We start from the raw sequence: 19,033 nt of genomic DNA, 5'->3' as shown, positions 1-19,033 counted from the left end.
GAAAAAGAAGGGGTCCTCTATGCTAGGTGATGACTTTAAGCCATGCCCACTTCCGGTAAAGAAAAAATTTATATTTTCTTTGATTCTTGTATAGATCGAGTTTGATAAAAGCGTCGAGAATCTTTGCTGGTGCTGAAATTCTTTTGGAAGCCCGAACCCGAGATCAACCAAGCGTCATTTCAAAACCTGTCGACATGCTCCACGATTAAATATTTTAAAGTGAAAATAAATGCACCCAAATGAGCTTTTAAAATGAAAATAAATGCACCCAAAAGAGTTTTTAAAATGAAAATAAATGCACCCAAATGAGCTTTTAAAATGAAAATAAATGCACGCAAATGAGCTTTTAAAATGAAAATAAATTGATATTAAATATTTTAAAATAAAAATAACTGTGTTCAAAGGACGAAAAGGAAAATTGAAATAAAAAAAAATTTGATCTCAATTTGAGAATTTCTAAAAAGGCCGTTTTTCAATACTGGTCAACGTTCGGAAACATTTTTGACTCACAGTAAATTATCTCCTCACTTTTGATCATTTTTTTTTAAAATTTCAATATTCTATGATCGAAATATCTTTACACATTACTTTCCTTTTTTCTTAAAATGTACAGCAAAAGCAGTTGAAGAAAAAATTCTAATTTTTTTAAAATTTATTATTTTAAAAACTTAAGCCTTAGTTTCAATGCACCCTAAAAAAAATTCGACTTAATACTTTACTTTAATTACGTTAATTTTTTAGTTACTATAGCTCATTGAACACAAATAACATTTAAAAATATATTTAAATAAATAATAATCTGCGCAATTTAGTATTCTGTCAATAATATTTAATTATAGACTTGTCTGTCAATAATTAAATATGATTGACAGGCTCAAAAATTTATAACATTATATCGAAAACAATGCAACATATTATGCAACAATTTATCAACATATCGTTTTATTCAAGGATTTAAAAGCAATTAAAAATTTCCAATTATTGATGCATTACTATAAATTATTTTTTGTTTATTTTTATTTTTCATATTTGAAAATATTGCAAAATTATTAGTTTTCAGCCTAGTGTCAGTGACATACCAGGCTGCATAACCAAATCTTTCAGCAAAAAATAAGCACCTTTAAGTACTTTTTAAGCACTCAAAAAATATTTTCAAGCACTATATACATTAACAAATTGCAGAATAATTTTCCAAGACTTCACATGATCATGAGAAAATAACTAGTTTCTTACAAGAACTCTTTTCTTGATTATATTAGCCATTATAAAATGATCGAGAGATTTTTCGGTTCGATATCAGAGGGTGGAAAATGAAGTCTGAAATTGAGAATATCTTGCAAAATGCAGCAAAGAAAGCAATTATCTCGCCGAACCCAGCTCAGTAGACGCACATACGGACTCGCAAGTATTTCACCAAACATGTAAAATTATTGGCCCTTTCATGCGCTATGGACTGACGGTACGCCAAAATGATTTGTGAAAACGTTGAATAGAACAATGTGAAAAGCACGCTTTTGCATAATATGTGGCGAAAATCGACATGGTAACGGAAAAAAATCTCATGTTCGAAAAGGGAAAATTAAGCACTTTTTAAAAACTCCCAATGGAAAAGAGCACTTTTAAGGGCTTTTAAATAACGAAAATCGAAAATAAGCACCTTTAAGCACTTTTTTAAAAACGCTACACACCATGTATAAAATATAGATTCTTTCCCAGTAAAAACCCTATTTCAAAATAAAAAATCACTCAGATACAAAACATAGAAATTTATTAACACAAAAATTTTAAAAAAATGCTTTTTTCAAATCATTAATACTTCTATTTGTACAAGTCTAGCATTTGTATCACCAGGCATACGATAGGGAATCATTCCAGCAAAAGTAATAAGAGCTGAAGCTTGAGTTCTCAAAAAACAAATGAACTGCAATAAAAAAGAAGTTATTAAAATTATATATTTAATGATGACAAATATTTTTTTTTAAAATAGCAACAAAATGTTAACTCAAAAAAAAAAAATTAAGTTTGTTTAGCTACTAAATCCAAATCTCAAGAAAAGAATGCTTAACCAAAATCAATGAGCTTCAATATGTACAGTACTAGATAAAGTATAAAGCAGAACAAAAAGTTGCCAAATATGAAACTTCACAGTTATAGTTGAATAAGCAAATTTATTTTCTACTTGTAAATGTAGAGCCTAATTGTTTTGCATTGCAATTTGCTTTTTGTACAGTCCGCAAAAAAAAAAAAAAACGAATCACCCTGAATAACTTTCGTTCTAATGATCGGATTTTCACGAACTAAGTGTCAATCTTAATGGTTCCTGGGGGTGACCTCAAATATGTTAATTAATTAGTGCTAACTATTAATTAAGTTACGAAATCAGACACAAAAACGTACTTTCTCTGAATAAACATATAATTTTTTTTACATATTTGGAATCTAGACCCTTGAATTAGTGGGGGTAGACAAAATTTTAAAAAAATTGGGTGGTAAATTGGGCCGCAATAAAGGTTTATATATTTGGCGATAGTCCAGAAAACCGCCAAAAAAAGTCGCCTGCGCAAATAAATATTTTAAGATAACCCATTGACTAATTCAAAAGAGGAGTGCTTAATTTTACTAGGTTGCTACGCAACCAAACTCTAATAGTAAAAAAATTGAAATAATGTTCAGTGATTGCTCGGAGGGGTTTAATTTATTGTTAATAGAAAATATCTCGAAGTTTCCAGGCCTTAAACAATTTTTTTAGGGGATTTCTGTCCAAAAAGCAAAAAAAAAATTTTTTTTAATCTCCTTTGAAAAGTAAATTTGAATCGATTTATAAATTATTTATGATAGTTTTTAGAATTTAAATACATGAACTTTTTATCTGATATTATTTAGATTACACTGTTTTTACTATATTTATTCGAGGATTTTATACTAAAATAAAATGAGCATAACTTATTATAGCTATATACAAAATTTTAGGGATAATCATTTTTACAGTTTTAATCGAGTCTTCTAGGCAAGAAAGTTTGAGGGAAAAAAAAGTGCTTGAAAAATAAAATGTAGATAGTATAATAATTCTAATGCACATTCACAAGGCTTTCTATAATATACGATATTTCTTTTTTCTATAACTCAAGGAATTGCTGAATGTTTAGTGGCATTTTAAAAAGATTGAAATATGTTATGTTTAAGAATAAGATATTGAAATAATATGTTGCAAATTGTAGGATTCATTGCTTAAAAAATCGCTTCATTCTACTAGATATTTAGGTTACATCGTTTCCTTTGGATAAAGATGATTAGCAAATAGCATCCTCATGTTTCGATACATTCTGAAACTTATACGTTCGCAAATTCACCATAAAATGTCGCACAGCATATTGTTCAATTACGATAAGCTACATTTACCACCAAATACTGCTACTATGGTTATTTTTGCTTTCTTATATATATCTGATGATCTCTTTTTAAACAGAGCTCGTAAGATCCTTAAGATACTGAAATGGGGGCACAAAAACTTAAGAGATAAAATATTTAATTTCATTAACTCAAAATATCTGGTGTCAAAATGTTAATTTTTAAGTTAAATATAACTTTTACAATATTGATGTTCTTACATTTTTAAAGACCATATGAATCCTGATAAAATATTAAAATGCATATGTTTACTTTAACGAGTGTAAATAATGATCAAGACCCAAATGTAAAACAGTATAATTGACGATAAAAACTCAACTTGCTTCAAAACATATGAAGAGGGAAGTAAAAGTCGACATGTTTCGAGTTTTCAAATATAATCGCCCATTCTCAAGACTTGTCAGGCTTGGATAACTTGTGACTTTTATTATTGGACGCTCAAAACATGTCTATTTTTATTATCATCTATTATTTTATTAAATCAATGAAGTTTTTATATTTTCGATTCAGTTTCTTGGGATTATCCATTTAGTTACACAACATATTAAATTATTTCACTCGACATTAAAATAAGTTTTACATATGTTATAGGCACAGGTTCTTAGATTGAAAAAATAATAATTCACTACTTTGTAAAATAATTAATGCAGTAAAAAAAATGTTTTTTTTTTTTTTTTTTTGCTGCAAGCCATAACATTTTAGTTTAAGGTCATAAAAAAATTCCGTTTACAATTGAAATTTCAAAAGTGGAATGAGAAAATGGAATGTCCCCTAGTACCAGGAATCGAAATTAAATAGTAACAAGGACAACTTTTTTAAACAAGTTAGCGTTTCCGTCCTACTCGAAGTTGTTTGAAAAGGTATTTTTTATATATCGATTCCAAAGTTTATTCTACATATATTTCAGGGTATAATTTCGGAGTATTTCGATCGAGTTTATTTTTACACCCTTATTTGCTTAAAATTATTAAATAATTTACTTAAAATAAATTATTCAAGCTACGTGATTTAATGCATTTATAGTATAATAATAAACGGAGCTTCCGACGCATATCCTTAACCTTAATACCGCTATCATTAAATAAATGGAATAAGCTTAGATAAATAATAAAAGTTAATTTTTCCCTCGTGTAATTTTCAAGGAATAATATGTTTCGATCAAACAGATTTCATTCTGGAAATAGCGAAATTATTGAGTAGGTCTCTTGGAGCAATATCATTCTTATCCTCTTTTGACGAAATATAGGAAAAATTAGTTTTCACAGTTTCTGTAAAAAGTATGTTAGCCTACTTGCCACGTTTTTTTTTTTAAATTTTTTTTTATTAAAATAAGGTCGGAAATTGTGTATTGTGTGCACAGCTTCGGAATCCTTACAAATTTCAATTTTTAGTATTTCCTGATTAACAAAATAAGGCATTTTCCTGATAACAAATTATACTACAATAATATCTTGGAAATCATGCTAAAGTAAAAAATTAAACTAAATAGTTTAGTGTATTATCAGAAAAAAAAATCTACTTGGTATCATAAAGAGTAAAAGATATAATGAAATAATTAGTGAATCAGACGTGGTCAGAAAATTAAAAATTTAATTTCACAACTAAGATAGTAGGACGACATTTAAGATACTGAGATATTTTAAGACACTAAAAAAATTGGCTACGTATTCCACAGCTTTTTATGTTCGGTATCTTTATCCTCTTTGTAGTGACTTATAAAACATCAACACTATTTTAGATAATCTAAGTTGAAGTCACAAGAAACAAAAAAAAAGACAATCAATAATTTATATTCTTTTTTCAAAAAAATTGTATGCTAAGTAAATAATAAGCTGTTTTGCATTAAATAATTTTAAACAGCTGAATGTTTTTAATTTCTTAACAAGGTTTTATTCTTAGCTAGCAGACAATAATTCTTTAAAAAAAACTTGACTATAGTTTGAAAAGGAAACCTAAATTAAAGAAAATCTAAATTAAAGTTCTAAAAAATTATTAGTATATTAATGAAGAAATAATAAACGTAAAATGGAAAAGAATAAGAATTTTAAAATGTTAAAATTTTATTAAATAGTTGGTAAAATAGTTCTGCGATACACTTCCGGAAATTTCTTTTAAGATTAGGATGATATAGGGTAAACCAACAAATGAAGGAGCATTTCATAGATATTTCTTAGAAATAAGATTTTAAACGTTTTAATTTAGATTGATTGGTAAGAGTAGCTTACTACCTAACAATAGGAAGTTCTTTAACAATGCATTTAGTTATCTGGTCTTTGAGTCGTCTCTGGAAAAAGTTTTGAATTTGTTAGTATCTGTTCAACGCCTTGTTTCTTTGACAAAATTATAAGGTCAGTGTTTGTTGTTATCCGTTTAAACTACAATTAATTGCCTATAATAATGCTTTTTCTTTTCATTGTGAAAAAAAGAATTCAAAATATGGCCATTGAATTTACGTTTTATTTATTTTAAGCATCATAACATAAGCAAGTACTGAGATTAGGGGGTGTTTATTAACTGGATTACAGAACGATGAAAAACCAATGTATAAACAAGTGTTCCTTTACTGGGATTTTTTCAAGTTAATGAAAATAAAAGAAAAATTTTAGTTTTCTTGTACCTTTCGTCATATTATAAATCAAAATTATGTTAAAAAAAAAAAAACTTCTAACCAGTGAAGGAACAGGCATGTTCCTTCACTGAGAATAGATTTCCCAGTGAATGAATAGTATGTGTGAAATATGATATTACTTGGATAATTAGTAGTTCAGCGACATAGAGGACTCCTAAAATTCAGTTAAATGCTGTATGAATAGTTCCTATAACTATTTCATTTAAATATGCAAATTTAATTGCTAAATTTATTTAAAGAATTATAATAATAATTAATTTATTATTTATCTTTATAAATGTAGTGATTAGTTATTACATCATACTTTAGACACCTTAATAAACTATGTTTATTAACTAAATATAACAACTAAATATAATAATAAAAGCTTGAAAGGAAAATTTCTTTGCAGGATTTTGTGCCAATAATTAGCTAAATTATTATCTTATTGCCGTCTTTAATGTCCTAAAGGGAACTGGTATGAAAAATCCATTTAAAGACAATTATCTAGGTGAAAAATGGGTGAAGTTTTTTTAAGGCGACATCCACCGATAACTCAGTGCAGTGCGAAGATAATTTCAAAAGGCAAAACTTCCCTTGGAGAATAATATTCAAAATACTGGTTTTAAGAACTTCAGAAGAATCTTTAGGAGGGAAGTAGCCCTGGCATCCTTTTATAAAGTGATTGCATTTACAATGCGAATGAAACAAGAGTTGAATACTGCCCTTAAACGGGAAAAATCCTTGGCCCTAAAAATTATAAGGATTTATATTCTTAAATACCTAGGAAAGAAAAAGTACCTCCATTGGTAGTTTTTCCTTGCAGAAGAATTCGTTGAGATATTACAGAATCAGTCCCTGCTACATATTTCATTGGAAAAAGCTATTCATGAAATGAAACGATGACCGCAGCAACATTTTACAAATATGTTGCAAATGTTTCTACCCATGGCTAATTAAAAATGCAATCAAATTCCTAATTTTGCTTCTTCTGGATAGGTATAAATCTCATATCAATTTGAAACTGAGCAAGTTTTGTTCCTCAAAACAAATTTTCTGGTTTAGTTTTCCACGTAATTCTTGGAAATCTCGTTAGATCTTGAAAACAAGAATTGTAAAACAATATGTCTAGAAAATTTTACATCCATTTTTAAATAAGATTTGAGGCATCAACTGATGAAGTTAAAATGCTTTTATGAAATGCGATATTTTTTCATTCGATGTAGGAAACGTTGACTGTAACAAATGCATGCAAAACAGGCACCAAGAGTTAATGAGCAAGACAACTTATCAACAAAACACATGCTTCGAGAGTAACGATGCGCTATTTCTTCAGAAGCTTGAGAAGGAAATCTCACAAGTTATGTTGCAAATTTTTAAAGGAACATTGACAGAAAAGTTTAATCTCCCAAATATCCAATAGCCTGCGCTTTTCTCAATATTGAAGAATTTATTTCAAAAAGAACAATTGTATAATCAAATTTTGGCTCTGAAGCTGAGACAACTAACATTAATAATGAAAGTATCTTGAAAACCGATTTTGAGATAAATCCTCTTGAGGAATTGTTAGTTGCAAAAACGATTGGTTTCATAAGTAACTACTAGATATAAGTCAATGAGAGATGGGTTTTACTCAAACTTCGAAACTCCTTTTTCTCATTTATTATCCAGTGAGGAATTCTTGAAATGGAACTGGAAAATCAAAAGAAATTTCGAAGATACATTTACATTGGCCAAAAATTTGGAAAAAAGAGGAAGGTTAAATCAAAAGAAAAAGAAATAAATTACTCATGACGAAGAGAAAAAAAATACTTAAAAAGATTTTAAAAAAAGCTTGAAAAATATGAGGAAAAGATTAAACAAAAAAATGATCGAATTATAATAATAAAAAAACATCATCAGATTACACAATGATAAACATTCATAATTTAGAACGGGCTATTAAACTGTGAGAAAAAAAAGAAAAACATTTTTTTAAAATTATGTATTCAAACATATTTTACTTTCCATTCCATGACTGAAAAAAAAAGTAAAATTTTCCACTATGGTTATATGTCGTAATTCCAAGAAAAATCTTGTTTTTAGACATTTGTGTGGCCTATGGATTCCTAACGAGCATCAAACATTATCAAAATTAAGTGTTCATTCTCTGGAAAATTTAGTGCTTATTCACTGGTAAGAACTGTTCCTTCACTTGGTCATCTTACTACTTATTATTTAAACCACCAAAAGCTTAAAACAATATTATGTAAGTTATCTAACTTTTTTTACATAATTTGCATTTAATAACAAATATGTCGAAACCATCATTTAGCTAAAATTACAAATTTTGAAATTTTTATGAATTTTTTTTAAAGGCAAGCTAAGCTTAAGTGTTCCTTCATTGTTTAGTTTACCCTATAAGATGTTGAGAAATTTGCGATGTTGTGAGAGATGTTTAAAAATGTTGACTACGTATTTTTATTAATATTTATAAAATATATATTCAAGAAATTGATAAACATATTATTCCAAATCTATGCATACGTATGTATATTATTGAAATTGTATCAGTTATTGAAAAACAAAATAAAAAAAATAAAAAATAATCACATTAAATAAGCACAATCTGGTGTATTCTATCAGAAGCACGCTTTTTTAAAACTAGACATTTGTTGAATAAAGTGTTTTTTATTCAAAATTCTTTACTAAATTGCAAATAAATTATTAAATGACTAAAAAAGAAACATCGTATTTTATAGTGTGAAAGAAATAAAAATAAAAAGATTAGCAAACGATTATTAGCGAAAAAAATATGAATGAAATTTTACGCTACGCGCGCGAAGTCAAGTTCCTCCCAAGTTTATCACATTTTAATATTAATAGCCCCAATTAGTTATTTCTTTATTGTCGCCAAATTATTTTTTTAAAAATAATTAATTTTCATTTTTCTCAGCTTCTAATAAATAAAAACAGTTGAAACTTTAGATTTTTCAATTGAAAAATATGTAGATTAATATGGTATAAAAAAATTCATACCTTATAATTCAATATTTTTTCATCCTCACTTTAATTAAATAATAAAAAATAATAAATAATTATTAAAAATTATTTTTTGCATGAAATTATCTTTGGGTAAATGAGTTTTATGAGTGGGTGAAATTTTTTTTGAATTGCTTCATTAGTTTTGAAAATATGACTGAAAACGCAAAAAGCGAAATTAACATTAAGGGGTACGAACTTTGAATCGCTCTCCTGACCAAACTATGGGGACCACATTTCCCAGATTGCGGCTACCCCCTATATTTTGAAGATAAGAAATCCAAATATGTAAAAAAAAATGCATGTTTATTCAGAGAAAGTACGTTTTTGTGTCTGATTTCGTAACTTAATTAATAGTTAGCACTAATTAATTAGCATATTTGAGGTCACCCCCAGGAACCATTAAGATTGACACTTAGTTCGTGAAAATCCGATCATTAGAACGAAAGTTATTCAGGGTGATTCGTTTTTTTTTTTGCGGACTGTACAGCATATTATTTCAATTACGGCAAAATTGACATAATCATTGAAAAATAACTTGGAAAAAAGTACAAAGTCGATGCTAATTACGTCTTTGTCACGCATAAAATATATGAGAAAGCAGTTTGCTCCAGTAAAAGAAGCAAATCAGAGTTGTATAAAAGCAGATTTAGTAGATAGCACGTTCAATACAATGCCAAGAGGAACTCATTCAACAGGAGGTGAACAAGGTAGAATTTTAGCTTTTAAACAAATGGGCTTGAGTGGCTCTCAAATTGCAAAAATAATAGGACGATCCATGGCTGCAGTGAATAGTTACTTCAGAATCCCGAAAGGTAGGGCAGTAAGCAGCTTATTGGAAGGTTAAAAAAAAATCATCAAGGCAAGTAAGTCGAATCTGGAAGCTTGCTTGTTACGGTTAGAAATCATTTAAGTAATAATTCCAACATTCAATTTAAAAATATTTGAAGAAAAACTTTCGCTTACTAAATTGCACTAAGATGCTTGTTTAGCATTTGTAAAGAAACATCTTAAGAAAAGTATGAATTGGAGTGATTGGGTCTTTTCTGGTGAAAAGAAGTTTAATTTGGATGGACCAGATGGCTGTCGATATTTTTGGTACGGCTTACGAATTGAACCCCACTTATTTTCCAAATGTCGATATGATGGTCACGATTTGGGCCATTTTTACTGCGGGCGGTGAAATTCCAAATTATGTTTTTACAAACTGAAATGAATTTAATTATGTATCAGGATATATTGATAGATAATTTATTGCTTGTTCCTCCTCTAACAACAACTGGAGACTGGATATTCCAATAGGACAATGCAGCAGTCCATACTTCATATTCAACTACATTTGTGATTTTTTTCGAGGAACCAAGAACATTTTGAAAATTTCTTCATCAAATAACTTCCAAATAGCGAAGTGAATTTTCTATTTAACAAATTTTCTTTGAGATACATTTTCCCTATTTCCCGAAATATTTCAGAACATTTAGATTTTATAGGGGTTATAACATTTAGACTTTGAATTGATTTTCGCAGCCACTTAACTTTTTGAGAAAGCAGTAAAATCCCTTTCTCCTTCTGTCTGCATTTCAAACTGAAAACTCGGACAAAACGGATTTAATCAGTAACAATTAAACCACATGTGGTAATGTATGTTCAAAATTACTTTCATAATAATTGCAGCTATCATTTTATACATAAATTTAGCTATTTTTAGTAAAAAATGTACGCAGCATGATAGTGTAACATTGGATAATGCTTTGCTCGATGCTTCTTCCATACAGATTTCTTTTATGGCTAAGATTTATAAAATAAATAGAGTTTACAAGATAACGGTGTATCCATTGCTATTTTAATTATGTCTAGTGTTTATGAATTTAAATTTTGTTTTGTGTTGTTCAAGTATTTCTAAAGGCGTTTTTCTATTTAACGAATTTTCCATATAACGAACTTATTATCGGGATTTCGCGACTTCGTTAAATAGAGGTTTGACAGTATATCCTGGAGGAAAGCAAATGAGGTTAAATCCCATGATTGGCCATCTCAAAGTCCATAATCTAAATCTGGTAGAAAATCTTTAGGGCATATTAGTAAAAAACGTTTAGAGATCTGGTTGATAATTCAAGAGCAAATCGGATTTGATTGATGCAACCAAGATGTCTCAGAACAATATTGATATCAGCACTTTACGAACTCTATCTGAGCCCACGAATGCGAGGTTGATAAATGTATTAAAAAACAAATGATCTCACATTGATTACTGATGTAATAAAAAACAAATGACTTGTAATGACTTCATACTCCAACTTACTTTGTGTTGAAATCTTATTATGACAAATAAAGTAATGTGTAATACATTTTGCTATTAATGTCATTTTGCTTCTGATTTTATTACTTCATAATGTATGGCTATACTACGAAAAAATAATACTGTGCCGAAAAAATTACATCTCCACTGCCTCACCAAGAACATATAGGTTTTTGTAACTAATGTTTCTATGACAGAAAGCAGAATTACTTTACTTATTAGGGGTCTGTCAGGGCAAATTTACTACCGTTTAGAGGTACCTTCACAAATTCACCGTTCGGTCAAACAGTACTTCCACAAATTTAACTATATGAAAAACGATACTTTCACAAAATACTTTTTTTTAAAAAGCAAATTTTAATATTTTCCACCATGCCTTTTAAAACTTTGTGGTACAATTGTCCTTTATTATGAGTTAGCAGATTATAAATTTATGATTGAATATATATTTCTTTCTCTTTTTTTCATCGCTAAAAATCTTTGTCTTAATTTATACTTATAAATATTTAATTTTTACAACTACTCAGTATTAACCGAGTTCAACGTCAAAACTTGTCTCAGTATGTTAATATTAAAAATCTGTTATTTTATCTGAGTATACTGTTATCTCAATATGCTAAGTGTCCTGAGTTCTTGGTAAAATACTAATCAAAATGATATTGTGTACATGTTAAGTTGATTTTTTAATTTTCCCAAATTATTTCTAAATTTTCACAAAATAGGTACCTTTTAAAAAAAACCTAGGCAGACCCCGGCTTATGTATTGTGAAATAAAAAAACTATATAAATCCTTTCATATTGCGTTTTATCACTTTTTTCAGAGGCTTTATATTTTTTTCCAGCACTGTATAAAGAAATTTAGGGAGAGAGAAGGTACATAAGAAATTATTAGAGTATGTAAGAAATTTCAAGGGTAACATGTAATGAACTTGTTACCCATTTTTATTAAAAGTAACAAAATAAATAGCTAGTATAAGTACATGTCTCAAAAAAGGATAAGAATTAAAAAAGAAAAAAATAATACCTTTTCTTTATTTGCATTTTCATTTAAAAATCTGGAATCTTGATTGCTGGTACCTGATTGCCTGAATAAATAAAACTAAATTTTTAACATAGATAATAAATAAATAAGGATTTAATTAAGTATTCAAAAAAGCACTTAATAAAAAATTTATATCACATATATAGCAAAAAATTCAAAGTCAAAATGAAAAATCTAACTTAATTTTAAAGTGAAATTGAATATTCATCATGAGTATTGTTTTAAAAAAATTTTTCTCTCATTTTGCAATATTACAGCTTTTTATAATTTGTTTACATGCTGATTAGACAAAAATTTAAAACATTTCTTCGTTAATCAATGCAGTCAAATTCGCTTAACATGAGTGCAGAATTCACTCATTACAATCTAGTGCTTGTGAAAAACAAGTTCCTGGACAAATTATAAAAGTCCATATATGATTAATTAAAAGTATAGTACTAAATCTGTTTTTTTTTTAATAGAGTACAAAATAAGTTTGTTAATTTGCGTTGAAATGTTTTATTGTCTTCCTGTTGAGTTAATGTTCTTCAGATAACATGCATTCCCAAAATACATCGTCAATATCAAAAAGGAATTTGTCAATTCAAAGAACTTCAAAAAGTAATATTTTTATGAAGGGATTAGTTGTATACCAGTATAGATGTTATAATTTAACACTGTACCAAGTATTTCTGGTTTTTACATTAAATCTGGGTTCTCATTAAATCAAGACTTGTTATAGGCAAATTCAACTTTACTAGGCTGATAAAAAAAATTAGGGAAAGATTTTAGATTAGAATTATTTTTAAAAAATAGCTTTAATTTTCGAAATTAAAAATAAAATATATAATAAGTCAAAATTTATAATATATACAGATAAACTAAAGAAATTTTAAGAATTATTTAGTAGTAAACACAGAATACTAAATGTCAGTAAATTTGATAGTTATTACAACAAAAAAAAAAACAAAAAAACATACTTGGCCCTTTTATATTCAGCATAAAGGATATTCATAGTGGCTAAAAGAATATCAGGAAAGTTCCGTCTCACCTATAAAATGTAGATTTTTTTATCATTTCTATCACAAAAATATATCTATGTAATTTGGGGTTGAGAGCAGAAAAACATAAAACAATACCTCTTCTGAATACGTTGAAAACGCAGTTACTTTTTGCTCCACCTCCTGATTGTTAAAGGGTAAGAGTTTCAGAGCTTTTATCATCTAAATATTTGAATATACATCACTTTTAACCATAATACACAACTAATATTAAAAAACATAAATACAAAATAATACAAATAAATTAATGCTTTTTTTAATCCCTTTTGCCCACCTGTTAAGTTGTTCTAATGTTCTATTTATTTTTTAATATGTATTATTTGTAAACTTTTTACATATGAGCACATACTGTAATTTCAGAAAGATACGCCGCACAAAATTTTACCATGTGATCTATCGCTAAGTTAATGCATCCGTTACAAATATTAAGTTACATACAAAATAAATTATTACATGTTTAAAAAACATTAAATATTAATTCATTGTATAGTTATTAAATATACAATGAATTAATATATGTGATCTTATTTAAAATCAGAAATTATTTTCAAATGTACGTAAAATTGTACCATGTACAATTGTGCGCAATTCAAATGCAATACAATCGCAAACACATTACCTTAATAAATATTAATTTAAAATATTCGAATTTTATAAACCAAGTCATTAAGAACCTAAATATAATTAAAATAAGTCATCAAAATACAATAAATTGAGGAAAAGAATCTAACTAGTGGCAAAATTGTACCAGATAAACAATTGCGATCACATCATGTCGCTTTATTGTAATTTGATTTGAAATACTTAAATATTATTATTAATCAAATAATTAAAAAATATTCAGAAAATAAAGTTAACATTAAAGGATTTTTACTTTGAGCCATATATTCTAGATTGTGGCTCCCCCCTATATTTCAGAAATTTGAATCTGTCAACAAAAAAAAAGGTATGTTTATTCAGAGAAAGTAGGTGTTTGTGTCTGATTTCGCATCTTAAAATATCGCCTTCACTAATTATTTAGCATATTTTTTTTGGTCACACTATTGAACCATTAATATTGAGTCCTAGATTCGGAAAATCCAATCATTAGATAAAAAGTTAGTCACGGTGGTCCGTTTATTTTTTTGCACAGTGCATAGAACTAAAACAGCATATAGACATATATCTAACTAATTAACTATAAAGCACAGTGATAAACAACAGAAGCTGCATCGCACACCGCAACTTGAAGACCACTTGAATATTATGTCACAATCTCCTCCTGTTTTCAAATATTTCCACAAATTCTATTAAGACATAGTACTATCAAATTAAACTTTAATAACTGAAACCTAAAAATAAATTTAAACTTACATCTAATGCTTGAGTATGCTGATTTTTGTGATAAAAATTAAAAAATGACATGAGATCGAGCAGAAGGAAAAAGGTAGCTGAGGTCTCTGGATTTGCAGAATGTCCCTGAATTTTGTACCTGAAAATATTTTCATCATGACATCACATATTTTTGAAGTTTAAGTAGGTAATGTGTAATGCTATAAATGTTGTAAAATAAGTAGAAAAAAATATTATATACTATGGTAGTAGTTTCCAACCAATGGGGAATAAGGTTAGTCTGATTACACATATGATTTCTACTGCAGACAGGACCCCTTCAGAAATTTAATTTAAGGTACGCTTTCCTAAATTTTCAAATGAGAAGTTGATTTCAATTTTAAATCTAGTTAGTTTTGCTGTTAAGAAAGTTTTTGATATTGGTAAGATGAATTTCTTGGACGGAAAAAGTATCCAGGCAAAAGACGTATTTGAAACAAAATCAATCCCAGAATTTTGAACTTATCTGCACTGATGTTAGAAAGAGCTATCAAAGCATTATTTCGCATTTTATTCATATCTTTACGAGTAAGACTTCTCAATGAATTCACAAACGAAAATTATTTAAAGAAATAGATTGAAAGTTGAAAAGGACCTTCATTTTGCCTTTGCAAGAGCTACTCTCTGTATCGAAGTAGTAATAAAAAAGAAACAATTACACACATCCTATTAAACAAAAAGTAACTAATCACATAACTGGTTTGCTACACCATTATTTATTTCTAAGCATCGTTATATAAAAATGATCTTAATCTTAAATCTATGTTTGGCGCTTTTTGATGGGTAAATGAGTTTTAAGAAATAGGGAAAACGGAGAAATGAATCAAAGGGATTGGGCATCACTGCACTAAAGTTTATTTTGACTGATTTTATCTGAAATTAAAAAACAAAGACAACAAAAAATATGTTGAATAAGAATATATATTTCATAATTTTGAAATTGCAAAAAAATCTTAGCACGCATGACACAATTTATAATTAAAATTTAGTTATTTCTGCTGCAGAATTCCCAGAGGATAAATAATAAGCTCTGAGAGAACACTCTCAATAAAAGAGCTAAGTTTAGAAGTAAAAGCAAATATCTAATAGATGATAAAATTTATACATCAATTTAATATTTTCTTTTCCTTTCTTGTAAAAATATGACTGTTAGAAAATTTAATGAAATTTACACAAAGCTGAACACTAGAAAATACATAGAGGCATGAATATTTTTGAAAAAATGGAAAAATCACCTGTACAGTAAACACCCGATAATCCACGGGCGGATTATCCGCTCTTCACCTTCTTTTTTTTTTGCAATGATAAACAACAAAGTATTTAGAATTGAAAATAAATTAATTCATAGAGATGGAACTATTTTAAGAGTTTTGGGAACAACATAGTAGCAGGGGTGATTGTGTCACAGAGTAAAAAACCCTGAAAAATTTTTGTGCAAAAAAATAAGTAAATTTAATTATCATACATGTTTTACACTTATCATAATTTTTTACAATAAGATTTATAATTAAATTACCTACTAATGATGAATATCACATCTTTATAGTAACTAATCTTAGTTCTTACAGTAATCGCGATGTTGGATTTTCAAAATCGCGTGAATATGAATCGTGAAATTGGATTTTAAAATCACGTGACTATATTAATTTAAAATTACGTAAATACGAATTTTAAACGATTTAAAGTAAGAATTTAAAGTATGATTTTTAAACCACGTGAACACGAATTGCAATGTGTAACTTTTAAATAGGGTAAATACGAAATTCGATGCTTGATATTCAAATTGTGTGAATATGAATCGGATTCCAGTGTAGTTTTAAATATTCAAAATTGGGAAAATCCGCCAAACCAAAAGAATCAATGGCCGGATTTCTGCCCAATGGAAGAAGAATCACGTGTATATAAGTGTCTCGTTATTGCAAATTAGCGAAAGTTTCAAAATTTGGATTTTAGAGTGAGAAATTCCGGGAATAATACGTCAAAATATAAGTTTTTGATTAGAGAAAGTTCGAAAACCAGCGGTCTTGAGAAACGCGGAATTCCGCAATATTCCCAGAAAAATCATATGCCCTGAACTTAATTTTTGCACCCGTAAGGATAATATGAAAAACCCGGAATTCCGGGATACCTCCGGAATACAATCACCCCTGTAGTAGCAAACATTCATGCTCGTAGCCCAAGTGTTCACAATCAATCAAATAATTTGTCTACATTTAAACATTGCAGCATCAAGTGCAATACTTAAGTAAAAACGAGCATTGAAAGGGAGAAAATGGCAAGGCAGTCATAAAGAGCAAAACAACGTGAGTCGTGCAACAGCTGTCGAACTGTAAATGCAGGATGAAGTTCAAATATCAATGAGTAGATTCGGCACCCATCAAAGCAGGATCTTTTTCTGGATCGTATTGTTACTATTCAAAGCAATGATATTGATATCAAGTTTTTCGTCTTGCTTTAATATGATGAATAGGAATGAATTATCCTCAGTCATTTAACTACCCAACATGTAACACGTTCTTGGAACTACTATCAGTTATAAAATGGATAACTAACAAAGAAGTATGGTCCCCACACAACTACTGGTACACTTATATTCCTGAAGGAAAAATAATCAGGGGTTTCAATAATTTACAGGCCATATGCGTGATTTCATAATTGTTGCCCTTTGTTTATTACTAGTTTTGTTACTGATAAGAGTTTCTAAAAATCGTGTACACACCGTAACTCTTTGTAAAAACTAATCCATGTGTTTCAAACATTGTTTTCGGTGTACTTTTTTCCACACCAAGAAACAAAAAAAGGTGATAGGCTTGTTCATACAGAAAAAAAAAATGCAAAAAAAAAATGTGAAGAAAACTGCAGATTATAGACAATAAAAGATATAAAAATTTATCATACACATTTGAAAAATTTATGATGTGTGTCATTTTTAAGCGTTTTGCGGATTATCTGTGAATTTGTTAATATTCGCTAGTTGGGCCACTCAATTTTGCAGATTATAATCGGGAGTTTACTGTACATTCATAGCAACTATATAAAAAAAAAATAGAAAATGTATTTGAAGTAACATTTTTTCTCAGAAGTTAGAAAATTTTGATCAATATCCTCGTAATCTATGGTGAAAATACAAATTTTTGGCAAAGAAATTTCTTAGAAATCTAAGTTGCACATAAAGAAAAAAAATTGCATCAAAACTTGCATTTTTTTCTTTGGAATAGCTCTTATTGTTGGTTCTTTAATGTGTCAAAAAATTACATTTCACTCATATAGATATCATTATTTTAAAAAGAAACGCAAGTGGAACAAAATAAAATTACTTTAAAAAAAAAAAATTTTGAAAAATATAAATCAATTTAAAAGACAATAAAAACATATAATGCAACAAATCTTAAACAAGAGTGCGCTTTGGTTAGAATAAATTCAATGAGAGTAAAAATTATTGTTAAATTAAGGACTTACCTTTCAGCTATACTTAAAGCTATGTTTTCAAGTCGTTGCCTATTTGAACCAAGGACATTCATTTCTGGTGTAACTTGAGACATAAGCTTATTTAAAATTTCTATGACTTTTTCATGTTTCTAAAAATACAAAATTGTAAACATTTTTGGATGCAAGAATTATAAAATTTTGTAAAACAAATGCTACTTAAACACAAAGAGCTATTGTGGGTAACAAAAAAAAAACAATTTTTTTGTATTCAAAAATTTTTCCCATTTATATACCTTTTTCATTTATACATTGTCTCAGTTCATTTTTGAAGCAATGTCAAAATAATTTGTTTGTACAACAGGAAAAGCATTCATTATTCGTTATAGATCCTTTTCTTTAAGTATATAGATCTCAGGGATGGAAATTAAGAAAATTTGGTCACTAGTATATGGATTAGAGACTAAAAGATATTACCACTCCATACACATTTTAACTGGTCTATTAGCAAGCTTCAATTAGATCCTTTTTAATAAAAATAAAGTCAATAAAGTGAATTTAAATGAAAGATTACTAAACTAAGAATGAGTAATGTTTACTAGTATGAGGAAATGTGCTGTTTTGTAACAGTAACACAGACCAAAATACAAAATGAAAAATTCAGAAACAAAACAAACGTACCATTCTTTTACGTTGCTGGTCAGGGGATCTATAGTCAACATTAAGATTTTTTGCGGTCCTGGACATATGAATCACTGTCAGTTTCAAGCCCTGATATAATATTTGTCCATGATTCGAAAAACTCAAAGTGGAACTTT

At 28.1% G+C, this 19,033-nt stretch overlaps 1 protein-coding gene across 2 annotated transcripts in view; it reads right to left on the bottom strand.

The window, feature by feature from the left end:
• Nucleotides 1–1,751: 1,751 nt before the first annotated feature.
• Nucleotides 1,752–19,033, bottom strand: part of LOC107449724 (nuclear pore complex protein Nup93) — a 45,185-nt gene continuing 27,903 nt past the window's right edge. For both annotated transcript variants that reach the window (XM_043039586.3, XM_043039585.2), the window contains exons 19-24: nt 18,249–18,367; nt 14,772–14,889; nt 13,497–13,580; nt 13,338–13,408; nt 12,361–12,421; nt 1,752–1,921 (exon numbers count right to left, since the gene is read on the bottom strand). In XM_043039586.3, coding sequence (XP_042895520.1) covers nt 1,802–1,921; nt 12,361–12,421; nt 13,338–13,408; nt 13,497–13,580; nt 14,772–14,889; nt 18,249–18,367 — 573 coding nt within the window. In that variant the 3' untranslated portion in view covers nt 1,752–1,801. The remainder of the gene's footprint in view (nt 1,922–12,360; nt 12,422–13,337; nt 13,409–13,496; nt 13,581–14,771; nt 14,890–18,248; nt 18,368–19,033) is intronic.

The sequence above is a fragment of the Parasteatoda tepidariorum genome, chromosome 7 (genome assembly GCF_982258835.1).
Source record: "Parasteatoda tepidariorum strain Cologne lab strain chromosome 7, Ptep-v5.0, whole genome shotgun sequence".
NCBI lineage: Eukaryota > Metazoa > Arthropoda > Arachnida > Araneae > Theridiidae > Parasteatoda > Parasteatoda tepidariorum.
Note: the sequence above shows the minus strand (reverse complement) of the source record. Positions and strands in the feature narration are given on the sequence as shown.